At 35.6% G+C, this 19,013-nt stretch overlaps 1 protein-coding gene across 5 annotated transcripts in view; it reads right to left on the bottom strand.

Annotated features, from left to right (window-relative positions):
- Positions 1-17,498, bottom strand: part of AKAP6 (A-kinase anchoring protein 6) — a 218,633-nt gene extending 201,135 nt beyond the window's left edge. For 2 of the 5 annotated variants that reach the window (XM_042863721.1, XM_042863755.1), the window contains exons 1-3: positions 17,432-17,498; positions 17,171-17,305; positions 13,985-14,342 (exon numbers count right to left, since the gene is read on the bottom strand). In XM_042863721.1, coding sequence (XP_042719655.1) covers positions 13,985-14,299 — 315 coding nt within the window. In that variant the 5' untranslated portion in view covers positions 14,300-14,342; positions 17,171-17,305; positions 17,432-17,498. Of the gene's footprint in view, positions 1-13,984; positions 14,343-15,712; positions 15,797-17,107; positions 17,127-17,170; positions 17,306-17,384 lie in introns of those variants that run through there. The other 3 variants (XM_042863738.1, XM_042863729.1, XM_042863746.1) reach the window with 3 other exon arrangements.
- Positions 17,499-19,013: the final 1,515 nt, after the last annotated feature.

The raw sequence follows: 19,013 nt of genomic DNA, 5'->3' as shown, positions 1-19,013 counted from the left end.
AAAAGAAAAAGAAAAAGAAAAAGAAAAAGAAAAAGAAAAAGAAAAAGAAAAAGTGCCATACATACAGGCCACCATATTTCTGTCATTCTCAAGTGGGATGCAAGAGACAGAAAATTGGATCTCTTTTTGACTTATTTTTTCCTAAATTACACATATGCAGCTACATACATCATTGTTCTATTTTGGATAAGATAGTCAAGTCAAAATACCAGGATGGACATGTTCTAACTTAATGAACTTAACTGATATTTTATCGCTTATATTTTCCCCTAGATTTTCCCTAAGCACCTCGTAGGTCATCATAAACAAAAAGTGAAAACAAGAGTTAGGAGCAAGAAATAGATCAAAAGCAAAGTAGATAAATTCCACCACAGCAGAATTTGCAGCCTGTGTATCATAATCTAATTCAAAAATCAATTTCATTTAACAACAAATCTGTCCCAAGTGCTGGTTCTATTGAATGTATCCACATCTACTTAAAGCATTCTGGGAAGAAAAAAAAAAAAAAAGAAAAGAAAAAACAAACAAACGCATCTGTGTGAAGCACAAAGTACAGACAGTAACATTTCACTTTGGTTATGAAAAAACCAGTGATGATACCTCTGGCATTTTCCTTACTGGCTTTTAAACGCAGAATTACTGCATAACTAAATCATTTTATTCACTGCATATCTATCCTCTATCCCTGTGTTACAGCATACCTTCCCTCGGCACACAGCAGAAACAGAAGGTTTAGTCTGTTCCTCTCCACATTTTCAAACTCTTTCTTTCAGAATGCAAGGAATAGTATGCTTGGGACACACGCACTGGCTTTTTATTTCTTCATGTTAGCGCATGCAAGTGCACAGACAACTGATGAAGCACTTTTCAAGCTGCATACCCTATTAAGAAACCCTCAATGTGTTACCATGACAAAGTATGACTCAACATATTCAGAGAAATTTTTTACATGGAAGACTCTGAGTGGAGCCAGTCTTTTGTTACAACATTTCATCACACACCTGAAAAACAAAAAGCTCAATAAGGCTATGTAGAGGAATGCTTTTTCTAAATTGCACTTATAATATTTCACAGAGAATAAATAGCTGGACAAATGACAGCTTTAGCTTTTGCCCTGAAGAATTTAATTATGCAAAATTCTAAGTATGGGTCTTTCTAAAATTCTAAGTAAGGTCTTTCCTGAAATGAAAGGCTGGTTAAAACTGGTTTTCCTTCTCCTATTTCAAGTGACTGATTGTCACATTCCAGACATTTCTAGGCAATAGAATTACATCATTTTTATTTTTTTTAATGGAAACAGCTGTTACATCCAATATTCATGACCTTTAAGTTTTCAATATCAAGTTATTCAGCTGCTCCTTCAGTCCATCTGAGTTGCAGTGAAATGAAACTGCACGAAAGCCCAAACAGTTTAATTTCACAGTTAATGAATGCACGTATTGTTCCAAGGTAACAAGAAGAAAACACAGCTTAAAGGAAACATAGCATATGAAAATTTTGGTCTTATCACTGCTTCAGTGGACTGCCAATCCCTTATTCATCCCACAATGAAAACCAGCACACTGTTCTGTTGCATAGCTCACATTACTTCCTACTCAGGTTTGATGTGCACAGCTGTATGCATTATGTGTGAATAATTCTTATGGGACTTCATAGAAGGAAAAAAAAAAAAAAGAGGGAAAGCTCACACAGATTTTTAAATCAGAGCTCATAAATTTCTCAGGATATGTGGCAACTCATAGAAGCAGCCTCTTTTTTGAGCTCCAGGTTCAGCCTGTATTCATTGGGTTTTTTCTTTGTTTTGGTTTTGGTTGATTCGTTGTTCTGTTTTGTTTGTTTGTTTTCTGTAAAGGAAAATATGAGTACACCTGGACAAAAACAGGAATTTAGCATGTTTCTATAGTTAGAAAGATACTTAGACAATCATTAGGCTTATCAGAAGAAGTCAAAATCTATTACTGTTTAGTTAATACACATGGGCATTTCTCATATTAAAATTTTGTCTTGCTGAATACTTTACATTTCCACAATTTTCTTATATGGATGTCTTCACCTTTCCCAGGCAATAATATGCAGTACAAATCATAAAAGCATATTTTGAATAAAATAAGTTGTAGACAAAACACTAAAAGAAAACTACAATTAAAAAGAGTGAAGCTGCCTTAGGAACAGACTAGAAGGTTTTGGTTTCCAGTAAAAGCCACTTTGCATCTGTCAGGTCTGCATTAGTGCTCAGTGGATGTGGTAATGCTAACTTATGCTACAAAAACAACTTAAAAATAGCATGTAAAAAATACTGCCAGTTCTGCCCATCCAGAACAGGAGAAGTGGTAATTCTGTAATATCTAAAGAAACTTCTTGGGTTACAGGCACCATTGTCTGTTCAGGCCAACCCATATTGCACTGTCTCCCATTAACTCCAGCAGCTCTTTCTCTCACCTAAAGCACTGTAGAAATTGAATGTTTCTAGAGAGTATGAATGTAAGTATTTACCAAATCAGCATATACATAATGCATACGTTTCCCTAGAAACACGTATCCGCTTTACCATTGCAAGATCAAGCATTTTTGTTTGTCTTATTACACTTTTTTCAAATAGACGTTAAGAAACAACTTGCACCTTACTAGGACGTGTGCATTGAGAGCTTTTTTGCCTGCTTGCTTATTCGTGTTTTGCCCAAGCTGTAAGAGCAGCTGCTGAAAGTTCTCTTAGCTGTGGGAGCGCTAGGTGGTGCTGCAGCACAACCACAGCTGCTTCTGTCTTTTTATTTACAAAAGCAGAAGTTACAAAGCACTTACTAAAGACTAGTACACAGAAGCATTTTCATGTTTCTTCATTTCTTCAAAAATTCTAGCTTTCTAGACACCACGTTTTCTGTGTTTTTCTCATAAATATATTATGAAATTGAAAAAAGTGAAAGAAAATGAATGTACATCATAAATGCAGTACAACACACGCAACTCCAATATTTTTTTAAACTTCTAATTTGTCCCCTTAAGGAAAATCTTCCTATACAGTGAACCAGGAAGACAAATTACAAAGATTTTCCTACAATGCTACGTGACACAAAACTTGTACCATGCAAAGCAATTGCTCTAACGGGGATGTGGCTCAATAAGTAAATCTTTGTAGAAATAACACAAGGTACAACATTATAAATGTGTTATTTCCATTAAAAAAAAAAAAAAAAAAAAAGCAAAAACTAAAATGCATGTTACTAAATTCCATGTTTAAGTGATCTCATAGTTCAAGTGCTATGCACTAAGATGCACAACGATGCCACATGCACACTTGTTGTACTATATCCTAAACACATGTTAATTCTTAATTTTTTCTGCATATAACCAAATAAAGATGCTTTGATTTCAAGTAACATTTTTGTTAAGTTTTTCAATGGCAGGTAGACATCCATGCACTGGCTGATTTCCAGCTGCAGTTGGGCTCTGCAAGAATGAAGTCTGCTTACATGTAATCTTAAGAAAGTGTGGCCTCCAAAGTGCACCTGAAGCATTGAGCAACTTCAGTTTGATTGAAAATTCTGGAGGAATTATTGTAGATTTCTGCTTCTCAACTGCCATTCTAAACTACCAACATTAATTCACCTCATTTTTGTAAGTGTTAATAGCTCTATTTCTTAACTGAAGGACAAGGTATTCCAAGAAAAGCCACATTCATTCTGTTGCAACAAATGAACCTTAGTCCCTAATAAGGCGAGACGCAAAATAAAGCTTAAAAACTCCATTAAAGTCAGCAAGACTGGATTCTAGTAACACAGGTCAGTATGAGAATGCATAGCCAACTGCTGACCAGCTGATTTGCTGCGGGAACACACCACAATCTCACAAGAAACTCCGAAGCAAAAGCAAGTCCTAAGCTCTAAATTATTTTTTTTCTTTTAATGTATTAAAGACCTTAAATAATTTTCTATTTACATTTCTGTGGTCACAGAAATAGGAGTCAAAAGTCTACGAGAGTGAAACATCTGTTTCTCTGAGAGAATAAAATAACATCTCAGAATATCATCTGAGAGAATGGCACTGTCCTCCACTCTCCTGCTTTATTTCCTTTGTAGAAAGTGTTCCTTAAACACGTGTTCTGGCAGGTTTCTGCCCTCTGCACAGGACATGGCATTGATCCATGCAAGGAAAGAAAGAAAACTGCTCTTTGAAATGGCAATTCAGTATGGTAGCTGATGACTCAGCTATGTGTTTCAGTGAAGGACAAGCAGGAAAAAAAATGAAAAAGGACAGCAATCAGATGGGAACTTTGAAAGAGGAAAATTGTGAGAGAAAGGGACTGAGCAGAAAGCAAGAAAACAGAGGAGGCTGAAAAATAAATCTAGTAATGCAAAGAAACTGCTTCGCAACTTCTATAAAACCCATGGACTGGTCCACACTAATCCTGTGTATTCTTCTGAAGAGAGGAAAAGATATTTCACCTGTTTCTAGAATACCTGTATAAAGTGAGTTATTCCCCATTAACTTCTTAAGCAACCTTTAAAATAACAGAAAGCTATTATTTGAAAACACAGTAGCAAAATGCAACTGACAATTAAAAACTGGTGCAAAATTCATAAATCAGTCCCAACTGTAAGAACAGAATAGTGATTTAAATTTCAATAGAAATCAGCGTCTTTCCAGCCAGATTGTAAGTTTGATGCTTTATTTATTCCTTAGCATTAAAAAATAAAAAATAGAAAGAAAAGAGGAGTTGAGAAAGAGATGTAGAAATTGTTTCATTTATAAGTAAGAGATGTAGTAATTGTTTCATTTATAAGACCAGGAAAATGCAGAAGAGATTCGAGTCAGGAGAGCTACCTTGCACAACTCAGATGAAAAGAAAAAGTATTTCACTTCAATTGTAGTGTGGTAAAAAAAAATGCTTTCAACATTTCTTAATTATTCTACTTGAAGTTTGAAAAATAATATAGCACTATGAGTTCTTCACCTTTGAAGGAAAACAATGCTATACTCAATCAGAGATGCAATATTGTGAAAAGACAATGGCTCCTTTCCTTTGTATGCTTTCCTGTTTAACTCCACATTGATTCCTTATACTGAACTGCTGGCTAAGATTCATAAACAGCATAGATGTTTAGACTAGTCTTTGCAGAGAAGATAGTATTTGTGTGGTTCATATGCAAGAATTCCAATGAGGCTACACACTGTGTAATTTTTGCTAATTTAATGCAATGTGTCAAAAGCATCCACTGCAGGATATGATGTGAAAAAAACAGGTACAAGAGTTTCTGTATCTGATAGTGGAATCAAAATCAGTGTGTAACAAACTGTTTTCTCTCAACTAAAACAGACCTACAGGCCACAACTAAAACTTCAGGAAGTTCCTGAAATAATTCTTGATGATCTCACTAAATATATATTTTCTCCAGAGATTTCATTACATCTCTAAGCATCACCATACGAACATTTTCACAAGCACAGTAAATGCAGCTATCAGCTCTTCTTGACGGGAAGGGGTGGGGTCCAGCTTCTTCAAACTCCACAAGGAATAATTTGGCTCAGATCACTTCCTAGCCTCTGTGTATGCCCCACTGAAGGAATGCCTTAATTCTTCAGTCCTTAGCAGTTAGTCCTACAGTGGCTCTGGTGCACTACTTTGCTGTTGTTCTCTTTACATTGAATCTTCTGTTTCTTTGAAATTTCTAAACTTTATATTTCAAGTCATTTTATCTTTATTACTTAACTCTGAATGGCAAAAGGAGTGTTCAAAGCACAAGATAGCTCAGATGCTACTATACAAGACGTCCTCGGAAATGTCCCTCCTCCTTTTACTGTAAGTTTAATGATGTGATGATTCGTGTAAATGTACAGATTGTGAAATTTATATATTTGCCTAAAATCCTGGACTTAATTAACTTTTCTAGCCATCCTTGCTTTTAAAAAATAAAGCCCCATAATTACAGTTGAAGAGCAAATAAGAAAATTCAGTTTAGTATTTCAGCTCTATGATTTTAATCATAGCTGGCTCAGATTTTGCAAACTTCCATTTGATGATTTTTTCTTCTTGCTGCTGGACAGTGCTAGGATATCATAACAAATTCCAGTCATACCTTTCACAGGAGATGATGAAGTGGTGTATAAGCCACTCTGTTCATTCTACGCAGTTTAAGAGCTTTAAAAAAAAATCAATTCTGTCGCTATTATTCTAGAAGTTATTCCAATACTTCTAACATACCCAGACATACAGATACTTTACATCACTTACAATATAGCATTACTCCTTGAGTACAATTCTTACTTTCCCAAAAGATATTACTGATATTGTCAAGTCAGAGATTTTTATTCTGTCACTGTACTAAATAGACACACTGGGAATAGGATAGCTCTCAATATGTATGAAGAACGAGAGACTGGTTATTGAATAACTCAGCCTATGGTAAAATGCAAGCACAGAGATGTTACAAATAGAGATAGATTAAGTGATGTTGTAAATACAGTAGGATCAAACACTTTAGGATAGATAAATCAGAAGATTTTGGGGGGGAAAAAAAAAAAAAAGATGGATGAGGAATAATTGGATATTTTAGCTCAGCAAATTATCAAATTTACCTCAGCAAATACTGAGGTAGTAGGGGCACTGAATTTCTTTAACAGTATTGTAAACATGCTATATATATGTATATATTTAAGCATGCACATGCCCCTAACAACTAGAAAAAATATTTCAGAAAGTTTGATCAGATTGGAACATGAATATAAAATCATCAACTTCTTACAATTTACTCTAATCAAATCTGAAGAACCTTTTCCATAGAAAGAATACTTGCTTTCTTGCCTTTTGAATATATATACAATTTGTGCTCAGAAACCCATGTACTGATCAGAACAAAACAGATAAGTGACAATACCCAAAGGAAAGACTATATATAGTAGCTTAAGTCCTTTCTGACATATTTAATCATGGATAAGGGCAGATGAAGTTGTAAGGGCAAATGAAGATAGAAAAGTAATACCATTCACTGAAAGTTGCAAGATACATTCTTAGAGTATGTAGATTATGAAAAATGCAGTTAATGCAAAATGGGAAAGGGAACTCAGAATGTACTAGGAGATCAAGTGAACTTTTATATTTTGTGAGAACTTCCGAAAGGTCTGTTAGAGTTTTGGGGTGCTATGACATCTAATGTAGTGCTGCTATTATGCCTTCTGTGTTATATGTTTTTCCCAAAGAGAAACACATGTAAAAGAAGGAAAAAATGCAACAAAAAACCATTCTGGCTCCATAAAAGCTAATACCTTCCTCTGGGGAGACACCTACAGGGTGCATAAAGATTTTAGGGATGGGACTGGTGGCTATGAATTTCTCATTTTACTCGCTGTTTCTGCTCATTCTGCTGTAAATGGTTCAGCTCCTGTTCAAAAATGAAGCTGCTTCTCCTGTCTCTGATTCCACACAATCTCACCAGTGACAGTTGCATGGAAGGCATTAAAATAATTAGATCAAATTTCTTGCATGTATGTATGCAACAATGCTAGTTCTTCCTTACATACAACTTGGGAAAGCATAAAACAACCCAGTTAAAAAAAAATATCCAGCTGTATTTACAACCTTTTCCAGAGAAGATAATATTACACCAACACCATCAGCCTGCCCCTGGGCTTTTATCCAGACTTGCCACCCAGTTCTATCTGTTAGATGCAGGAAACAAGGCCTCCAGAAGATTTGGAGCATCTCTTAAGAAAACCTCAGGGCACAGCACAGCTCACACTGACATGGGGTGTGGGTAAAGGCCACAGTAACTCCATTAAAGCAAAAAAAAAAAAAAAAAGTGTGAATATAATAGCTCACTACATGGATCATAAATAGATGCATGTTATGAAAGAGAATAATGTTCTTCCTTGTAAATTTTATACAATCTCAAACTAATCCTCAAGAAATAAATCGCCAACAAAATTTAAGTAGCGGTGCTTTTTGTGTGCTTACGTTTTTATATATATTTATTTGTTTTTATACATGTATTTATTAAATTATTTCAATCACCGTTTATAAAAATTGGCATTCTTAATTTCCAAAGCTACAGTAACTCTGACTTAATTTTACAAGCTGTCATTACTAACCCCTACTTATACTTTCAAAATAATATTGATATATATATATTTTTTCTGGCAAATCAGCAGTCTAATTCCCACAATGTAGACACATACTAAAGAATATAATATAAATTACACATAAAACAAAATATAATTCTCAGGAAAAGTTTTGATTATTTTGCACAAATGGCTTAGCATGCAACATTTTTCATCATATTTAGAATTATTTATATAATTACACCCGGTAAACATTTGTGTTTGCATGAGATTAGTGGGGAGAACAGAGAAGACTAATAGGTAACATCTGTGCAGAAATGTGATATTTACTGTAATATTTCTCTAGTGAGCATGGGCAGAATACATTAGATCATGTTTCTAAAGCTTGTACTAGCATATTTTAACATTGAAGCAATTAGAAGTGGGAAGACAATCATAGTATTTGATCAAAGTGCACTCGTTTTTTCATTGCTTAAGTCCAAATAAGTTCTGTAACATAGATACCTGAATGATAGTAAGTTTTGTAAGTTTGAGTAGTGTTTTTCTTCTTTGGTTGTTCTTCTGTGCTTTTGGTAGTGGTGGTGGTGGTGGTGGTTTGGGTTTGTTTTTTGTTTTTGTTTTGTTTGTTTTTTAATAGCAGACATATCAAATAAAATAAAGGAACAGAGTGGTTTATCAGTTAAGACTACTGCCAGTTCTGGCAAGTCTACAACAGAAGAAAAATACATATTATCACAAGCATCAGAATAATGTGGCCACTGAGAAGCATCAAACCAAGGTAAGAAGAAGAACCAGCCCTGTTTTTCTAATGTTAGAGAAAGACAGGTAGTAGATGAAGTATTCCAGCAATACTATTAGAATAAAAGCAAATTACATTTTTGCCCTTTTATGGGTCACAATAAAGACACAATAAAGGTCAGAATTCCTAATTACAAGAAATTGAAAATGTCACTATAAACAATTTTGAAATTCTGATTTTTAAAAGAAAATGATATGGATAATCTGTTGAAAGTACTCATAAAAGTATTTTTGTCCAGCCTTTCCTATTTATTCAATAAAAACAGCAAAGTTTAATATTATTTACGCAATAAATGCCTACTAAATTCCATATAAGAGTATGAGAGAAATACTCGTATAGCAATCTCATTGTATAATTTTTTTAAATGTTTGTAATGGAACAAATACAGCAAAGGAATAAACTGTATCTAATTGCAGATGCATAAGAGACAAATGTTTTTCAATATCTTGGTAATTCTTTAAACTCATCTCTTATCAAGGATTTAAGTATGAAGAAAAAAACAACTAAAAATTCTTTGGCCCCATAAGTGGAAACAGAGGTGGCAAAAGGAAAATGCCTACATGCCATTTGACCTCTATCCAAAGAAAATCATGTGAGGAATCTGGAGGAAAGGCAGAAGATCCAGTAAATAGATGTTTGAAGTTGGTGAGGGATCCTGGAAGGAGAATGTCTGAAATCTTTTTGTTTGGAAAGAAAAGATCAATGTCCCGTAAATATCTAAGACATTACGATAGCACAGAATGTGCTTGCCTTTTTATATGGCAACAGAAGATATGTAGTTCAAACCATATGTATGGTGAAGAAGTACTTTGCTCCACAATAAACTTCTCACATGCAGAAGTTTATATCTGATTATCCAAAATTACATTGCAAGCAAAATGAGAATTTTTCCTAAGCAATCAGTAAAAACTAATAATCAGTGAAATGAAACACTAGAACCTTCCCTGAGATGTTTAAAGAACATACAGAACAAGCAGAAGAATGGCAAGATGGATACAAGTCAGATGCCAGGAGGACTTCAAGAAGAAATTTTCTGCAAAAGCAGGAACATGCAGAATGAAATAGAAAAATGGATCATGAAACTATATCAGCAGATGCTAAGGACAGAGTGCAGACTTCTAGATTTGCTTGCAGTAAAACCACAATTTTCTTAATCTCTTTTACAAATATTTGGTAACAATTGGCCACAGCTTCATTTGAATGTGTCAGAGAGATGAAAATGAATCTCAGCACAGCTCAAGTTAAGAGTGATGATCAGACAAAAGGCTAATATAAGGCACTCCAAACCCTGGAGAGTTATGAGTCATGCATCCACTATACTGAAATGCTCATGTGAAGTTGAGCTTTCCAGGAAATTTCCCAAGGGATGATATAAGACAAGTGTCCCACTCATGCTGCTTGGCTTGTTCTGAGAGAAGGCATTGCAAAAGTTAGAGACATAAGTTTTTTCAAAGGATCAGCTAATAAAGATCTAAGTCATGCAACAAATAGACAGGAAAAGCTCAAATTCCCAAGGAAACAGCCACAAAAAGAAACAGAACTGCTGATTGCAAAAAGATCACAAGCACAGATGTATCTGCAGCAGGAATCTGAGTAAATTTTCACAAGAGAGGGATTACTTGAAATTTACAGAGATATATTATTATTATTATTATTTAGGAAAAACAAATGAATAACAAATCTGCTAAGGACTAGATCATCAAACCAGCCCATCACCACAAGCCTGCTGACAGCCAGACAGAAGAGACATCCGAAGCAAATAGGAAGCTGCATTGAAATGCCATTTCACCTTTGTTGGCTGAGGAAAACAAGCAATGGAAAAAATGTCATATGGACACTGTGTAAAAATTCAGAAGTTATAATATTATAGGCTTTTATCCTGTGTTTATATCATTCATTTTTGTCAACGAAAGTTTGTTAAATCTGCAGATGACAATAATGTGTGCACTAAGGGGAGATGCTTCTGGAACACACCAGATTATAAGTCTGGAACCAAAAAAGTTACAGATGTGCTAGAGTTAAGGTGTGGGGAGAATTAAAAAAATATAAAAAGTTGAAAGTACAAAGACAAAATCCTACATGTGAAGTTGTACAGATAACACTGATAAGAAATTACAAAGTGTCACAGAGGAACTTGGGAGTTACAAGGAATCACAAGCTGAATATGAATTAATCATCTCCTGCTGTTGTGAAAAAAGAAAATACTGAATTGGGGCACATTGTTCGAAAGATATATGAAACACTTTGTCCAGTCTATGCAGTAGCAGTAAAGCCTGACACTGCGTTCTGTGTTTGGCCTGGGCACATCATTTCCAGAAGGACACAGATGAGCTGGAAGGCATACCTGAGAGAAGTGAGAATTATTATAGCATTTGTATTATTATATGGCATTCTGCGTGGAGGACTTCAATTCCACACCTTTCCTTCATATGTACTTTTATGTCAGATGCTATTTTGTCAGATTGCCCCTCTGCTGCCATCTGTCACTCGACAACAACATGTAATGGAATATTGTCAGGAAGACTCAATGTGTATTTCCATACCACCAACATCTGCCTCTGACATCATGGGTCAACATAATGAAATAGGAGGCATTACTTTCAGTGAAGCCCTTGTATATATTAATTACATACTCATGCAAATGTGAGATGTTAGTACTTCGCCATTTACAATGGGAAGAATGGATAAGGCTTGTGCTCATCGTGCTGATCATAAACCTAACATATAAAAAAACTCTTATGTTACTGTTCAATTCAGTAACATTATTTTGTAAATGTACTGACTTCATCCAATGACTGCATTATAATTACTTTTATTCCATTTACTGAAAATATTAATTATGGCAAACAAAACAGCCTGGAGAAAATATCTTTTTTCACAATGCACTCGCAGCTATTGATCTCAATTATCCTCAGATGCAATGAGATAACTATATTCATGTTGACAACTTTTTCTCCTTCCTGAACATGTTACTTGCCTCCAAATAAAGCATGGATTACCATATTGCTCCATTTATCATGCACACTTGAGACTCTAGGTTCTGGAAATCTTTTAGTTAAAGCCCTAGAAATACTTAACATCAGCAATTATTAAGTGATGTAATGCAAGAGGATACAAGGATAAACAATTTGAAATATATCTAAAGCATTTCTATGGCACTTGATTTTACAGATATTTATTTCTTTCTTGCCTGTACAGAGCTTAAAAGGCAAGCAAGTTACAGAACTTTTTCTCCTAATGTCTCTGTTAAGAATTGTTGGTGCTTTTTACTGCTATTCCAGATCTTTTTTAGAAAACAATTTTTATAAACAACTAAAACAATGATGTCAAATATTTCAAAAATGTCTTAAAATGCAAATGATTATAGAAAAAGAGAGCTTCTCTGCGAGTCCAAGCTCCGTACACAGCATTGTTTATTACAGCCTCAGTCCTAGCGCCTGTCACTGGCTCACAGTTGAGATAACGGCACATAATTGAGATTCTTACGTGTTATTCTTCTGCCCTTTTCAACAGTTGCATTAACCAGGTCCCTTCCTAGCCCTGAACAACCCCTAGGTAATACAGCAACTGCTAACATGGAAAAAAAAGCCACCATTAGGAATGTACTTTAAGAAGTACTGTTGAATACACTACTTAAATTCTAAGAAGAAAACTGTAAGGGATGCTCTTAACTCACTGACTTCCATTTGGAAATAAGACATCTTATTGAATGCATGAGGGTAAATAGTATGCGCAGAACAATCTGATTTCCAGCTGGCACAGGTCAGCTTGCACTCTGACCTGGCCTGAGGCTGTGTGCAGGTGACATCCACAAGCTCCCTGCCTCTTCAGTTTCAGCTGAGCTCCATATTAATTTGGCCATAAGCAAACTCATATCAGTGCAGCATAAAGTCCAGCAAGATTCTCAGCATCTGCTTGCAGAAATACTTTTCAGACATGTTCTCTTAGAACCTACTGAATGTTGTAGACATAGGCCAGCATGGGCTCAAAGACTAGTAAAGTCTATCCCAATTTTCTCAGAAAAAATGGCATGAGCATAGATCATAAAGAACTCAAGACTGAATACAGTACAACTGCTCTACAGATAATGCTCATACACAGAGTTGTATTTTAAGACAGCTTAAAGCCTCAGTCCAAAAATAAACATAAATAAAATACCATTGTGCTGAGTATGAAGGAAAACTATGTTTGCACAAACAGGCCTCAGAATACACAGCTCTGAGGACAGCTCAGTCTGAAGAGTGAACATTTGCTTACTATTTTTGGAGGCTGTTTGCTTCCTTCAGAAGCATGTTTAGTGTGCTTCAGTAAATCCAGCCATGCAAATGAACATGCACGAAAGTTCCAGAGAATATTTGTCCGAATTTTGTTCTGAATTTTCATTGAATTGTTGAAAAAAATTAAATTCGGGATCAAGAGAGCTGTAATTATTTAAACAGACTTAATTTCAGTTGATGAGTTGATGGAAGGAAGATTTAACAAAAAAAATCCATAGGTTTTTAAATTCCATTTTATTTTATTTCCAAGTCTAGTCTCCCTAATGCATTTTCCTGCTGAAAAAAAACCAGATCGATTTATTGACTGTGACTATTCAAATCTTATCACTTCTTATTGCTTACTGTGAGTCAGAGATTTAAAAAAATTATGTATTTACTGTTCTGTATATAGTCCCATCTAATTTCAGCCTTGAACATAACCTCCATGTGACTGAGAGCCCAGGCATTAGACCTATGCTCTTTCTATCCTACTACTTCAAGTTTCAAGTGAGTAGCCACGCTTATTAGGAAACAGATTTTAGAGTTTTATGGACTTAAGCTCATTAAAATCAAAGAGAATATTTCTGGGTATTTTCAAGATAACTGATTAAATTTCTTTCAGTACTTTATTTGCTTCTCTTACAGTGTGAATGTATTCATTTACATGGTTATGGCTGCTGAATCCAGTGATAAGTACTGTAAAAAAAAAGTCTGAAAATGATTCTCCTTTCTTTCTCCCTGAAAGAGATTGGTCTATTGTTTAACAAAAGCTGCCAGATATGATATAGCAATTATGAAAAGGCCTTTTGTTTACTTCATCAGCAGCAGACCTTAAGAAACCATCTTCATGTAAAAGTATGCAATGTTGAATTCATCCTACCTTTAGCTGTACTAGATGCACATCCACATGTCTGCTATCCGAGTCCTGCTGGACAGAATAAGTCAGATCCCTGACTCTTTCAGATGTCATTCGAAGCCATGTCTCAATTTCTGGCAAATGAAGAACAATCTTCCAATCAGCCCCAGTGTGTAGAGGAGGTGGCTTGTCATATTGCTGTCCAGAATCAAGCTCTTTCATGACATCCTCTTCCCCATCTCCATCTACTGTAGGAGTCATGTTTATAAGCATGGGAGAAGTATCAGATGGCGTGGGGTCCAGATCTTGTGTTCTCATAGGAGAGAGTGCTACATCCATGGCTAACACAGGAAAGTTTAAAACATAATTCTTCAGTACCTATCTGTAAGGACAAAAAAAAAAAAAAAAGAGACTGCTGTTATGAGACCATATTTACAAAAAAAACAAAAAAAAACAAAAAAAAACAACCATTCAGTAGACTAGAAGTAAATGGAAAATTCAGAGAGGTATCATCATACCTCTCACATAAATCTTTCAAGTTGCACATCCAACTGACAAATTTGAGAATGAACAGATTTTCCAAATTAGCTTTCATAATTAGAACAAACAACTTCCTTAAGAAAAATAACATTAGCACATTTCTCCCACTGTAGAAATAACAGCTTTTATTCACGAAAAAAAACGTACAGACTTTCTACAATTACAACAAACAAACTGAATGTCCACGAAGTTACTGAACTCCACAAGTTAACAAGGGTCTCATATTTGTAAATTAGCACATATTAGTACATATTACTTGTCCTGAAAGTTATGACTAAACAAAACATATCTCAGGTTTCATGGAATTTCTTTTTGCAATTGCCTACTCAATGGTCATTTACAATAAAATTTTTGGAAGATACACTGGGATGCACAGCATTTCCCAGGATCCACATGATTTCCAATTCTGGGTGATGGGAAAAAAGATCTCTGGTCTTTTTCCAGGAGGCAAGGGGTAGGGGGCCTGTCAATAAAGATTCAGATGGACTTTTTCTCTCCTCCGGTTTAATTTTTGGTTCATTTTATTACTCTATTAATTATTCTGTATTATCTCACATTCCTTTTAATAAACTACTTCTCCTACTTAATTGGCTTTCTCCCTCTTCCCTTTCCCCCCTTTCTTCCCGAGGAGGTGAAGGGGTGTCACATTATTAACTCTTCAAACCATGACAAACAGTAAATTTTTGACAACAAATTTGTATACTTGGTTAGTCTGCTTGTAGGCAGACTTCGGTTTTGAAATTTAAATTCTTGTAATTTTGTTAGATTAATAACTGTTGCAATACACAAATCTCTATCAAAATATATAGATAAGAATTCTATACTTAGGTGTCAAAATGCATACTTAAAATATAGGAGTGACTGGTCTCTTCTCACCGGTGACAGGACAAGGGGAAATGGCCTTAAGTTGCAACAGGGCAAGTTTAGGTTGGATATCAGGAAAAACTTCTTTACTGAAAGGGTTGTTAAGCATTGGAATAGGATCCCTAGGGAGGTGTTTGAGTCACCATCCCTGTGTTTAAAAACTGCTTGGATGTGGTGCTCAGGGACATGATTTAGCAGAGGGCTGCTAGTTAGAGTTGTATGGTTAGGTTGTGGCTGGACTCAATGATCTCGAAGGCCTTTTCCAACCTGACTGATTCTATGATTCAATTCCATGATTCTATGACTTTATTGAAGTCCCAGATCTTTATGTTTTCAGCATACACTTACAATGTTCACTGGAAAAAGGAAAACATTTTGCTCTGTTCCTCTTCTTCTGTAAGCTCTAGCTACATGTAGAAGGCTGCAGTAGACCTTACACCCAAGGAAAGATAAGAATACATAACAGAATGGAGTCAGACTTAGAGCTAAGTAAAGAATTATGAAAACTTGAATTTAGCAGGAGATGCAATTTCAGAAAGATTCAAATTTGATACATTAGAAATACTTTAATTACATTTTAGCAACTTACGCTTGCATCTCCATAGTGCTAAGATCACAAAAACAAAGAATGTAGCCATACAGCTATTACTTTGGGCAAAATCCCAACTCTTTTATGGGTGATTAAAGAGTACAGTTTTGTTTTTAGCATAACAGCAATAAGACAGCAGAAAAAGCACCAGTGATTTTTCACTACTAAATCAACTATGCTCTATTGAGTTATATTCCTAACTATTTCAGTAGTATTCAGTATTCAATGACTACTCCTGCAGAAAGTGGGTACCAAGGAGGCACCCAGGCATCAGTCTACTTCTCATAGTTTGGAAGGTGGGGGGAGAGGGGAGAAAGGGAAAAAAAAAAAAGTCATTTACTGTTCGCTTGATTTTAGGGCCTATCCTGCTCCTATTTAGTAATTTATCTTCTGCACATCTATCACTCCCTCAAAAAAATATTTGAAACCACTCTCAAGCTGGTTAATATTAATTTAGCACTTCAGAACAAAATTTCTATCTGTGCAATCAAAGGAAAGAATGAAAAATTTAAATCACTCTCAGTCTCTGCTGCACAATTTCCAACTCTTTCAGCTCAATTTTGTAAAACGCTTCTGAATAAGACTCTGTCAAACAAAAAGCTTTATAGAAAGACTGCATAATATTAATGTTTCAGGATACTGAGCATCTCTCATATCCATCTCTTTTCATATCCCTTGTTTTTCAACTTGAATGCTGTTGCCATACATACACCAAATATATTTTGTTAGACAAAACTCTATCTGAAGACATTTTCCCTTAAATACTGTTGCTCATAGCCCAGGTTTATAGCATATAAATCAACTGTTCCATCAGGTAAAAATATCTTATTTTAGACATATCCTTCACATGAATTCCTCTCTCAAAAAGAGACATTACAGTAAAGTTGATATAGTCTTTATTTTGGTATGTTTGTCAGCAATAGGTTAAACAAGTCCACCAACAAAAAGTTGGGCTCAAATCACTAAATGATGCAGAAACACAGAAAGTACAGCACTTGCTTAGTGTGTGTGTGAAAAAACTACAAAACCCACTGGCACTCCGCAAGAGTTTTTCTAACATGACTCAGCACTAGCGAGGACATTAAGGCAATTAGCAAACAGAAATTAAAGCATGCTGCTGAAGAAGCAAACAAAAGACAACGCATGAGGCATACATAGCACAGCTCCAGCTCTAATGCAGTGCATTCGCAACCAGCACCCGCCCAAAACCTGCTGACCTGGGTGCTTTTACGATCGTTCGATTTTACTCAAGCTCACTGGCATTACAGCTATACCTCCTCAATCATAGTCACTCTTAGAGTCAAGTTCTTTAAGGCTTTTCTCTCTGGCAGATAATATAGCAAGTTGCAGCACTTCAAGAAAGAAAATGAAAAAGAATTTAAAAATAGATAACTCAGTACGGTCTCTTAAAAAAAAAAAAAAAAAACATACAAAGGTATTACAACACACTGGCTACTAATTATCAGGGTCTGGGGCACCTTTAAAAAAAGCCTACACACGCTTGAAAGGAGAAACCGTCACTGCTAGGAGCAACTGAGCCGGAACACCAGCATGCAGACTGATTAGTACGCAGACTCAAGATATCGCTTCCTGGCAGAATAAAAAAGGCCCTGTCAGGCAGCTCTAGTGCAGGCAAGGCAAAGCAAAAGCTCCTCCTGCTCCCTCCAAAAACTGAGCACAAAAAATCACGGCTTCCCCGGAAGACTCCCGAAACCAGAGGTGAGAGCAGGCCCCTTCCAGCTGCTCTCTGGCCCAAAGAGATGCCAGGTGGCTCTGTGCCCTCCCTGTGGAGCCATGTCTGGGGTAGCCCTGGGGGGCAGATGGAAAAAGCAAAGAGCCCTGCTACAGAGGTGATGATACAGGTGCAGGGTTCCGCTCTCTGGATCACTGAACATGCTTATGCTGGGTGGGCTCTGACCAGGTCAGCACCCTAACAGAGAGCTGCACTCATAAGATTTTGTTAAGCCACCAGCTCCTGAAGATAAGTTATCTGCTTGTCACACAATTCTTATGTACACAATTGCATCTGTTGACCCCAGCTGTATATTTTTTCCTCTCAATATCCTAATCTTTAGGACATAAATTTATACAACACAAGCATGGAAGGTAAAAACAGCAAGATAGGATGTGAAGTCCTGCTTTAACTGTTCCAGTATTTGAATAAAGTAGTACCAGTGAAATCAATAAATCTCAGCAATAAATTTTGAGACTTAAAATTTTTTTTTGAACAATATATATTAAATCATTTGCTAGGAAATGTATGAATGGATAAATCACATCAAACAACGCTTTGGTACAAGTATTACAATGCTAGACATTTTGTGTGCCTGACTTCAATTACTCAGTTTGTTATATTTTTGGTTTACTTTTCCAAATTCTGTGAGATGCACAGATAGCAAACTGTAAACCATTATAAAACACTTATTAAAACTGAATACATTTATTCCAGTTACTCTGTATATGATCCTATAGAAAAAAATACTTTGAAAAAAAGGTACAGCCATACTTGCCCGTCCTAGCAGAGTCACTATCACAGCTGAAATTCTTTATAAAATGAACAGCTAAGTCTGGCTTTCTACAGTGTCAAATTCTGATAGCACTGGTGACAGTTTTAGGCAGCAAGCAGTGCAAAAATCAGAGGCTGGATTTCCTGTCAGCCGAATTCTTTCTGTACCTAAAGTATCTGTACAAACTATGTGGCTTTAAACCTGCAGATGGACAGCTGAAAACATATTTTCAGATGTCACAATCAATAAAAGTTCATGTATCAATATTTTCAGGATGTAGCCTTTTATCATCATTGTTATCAGTGTAGGAATGATTTATGACTTCATTATTTAAAAAATACAGCTCAAATTACTTATTTTCTATCACTTCTGAAGCTACCATTTTAGTACACTAAAAGGATACATTTATAAATTACACAATACAGCTAAGAGTTTGGACCTTTCTGATTGTAGAAAAAATTACATAGATGAATAAAGAGTAAATTTTTTCCCAATTCCCTTCTATACCGTTCTATGTTTTCATTGGTACTTATATGAAAGGTGAGAAGTTCTG

The sequence above is a fragment of the Lagopus leucura genome, unplaced genomic scaffold (assembly GCF_019238085.1).
Source record: "Lagopus leucura isolate 7727_CA_CO unplaced genomic scaffold, USGS_WTPT01 Super-Scaffold_1, whole genome shotgun sequence".
Classification (NCBI taxonomy): Eukaryota; Metazoa; Chordata; class Aves; order Galliformes; family Phasianidae; genus Lagopus; species Lagopus leucura.
The sequence above is the reverse complement of the archived record's forward strand: the minus strand, read 5'-3'. Positions and strand labels throughout refer to the sequence as shown.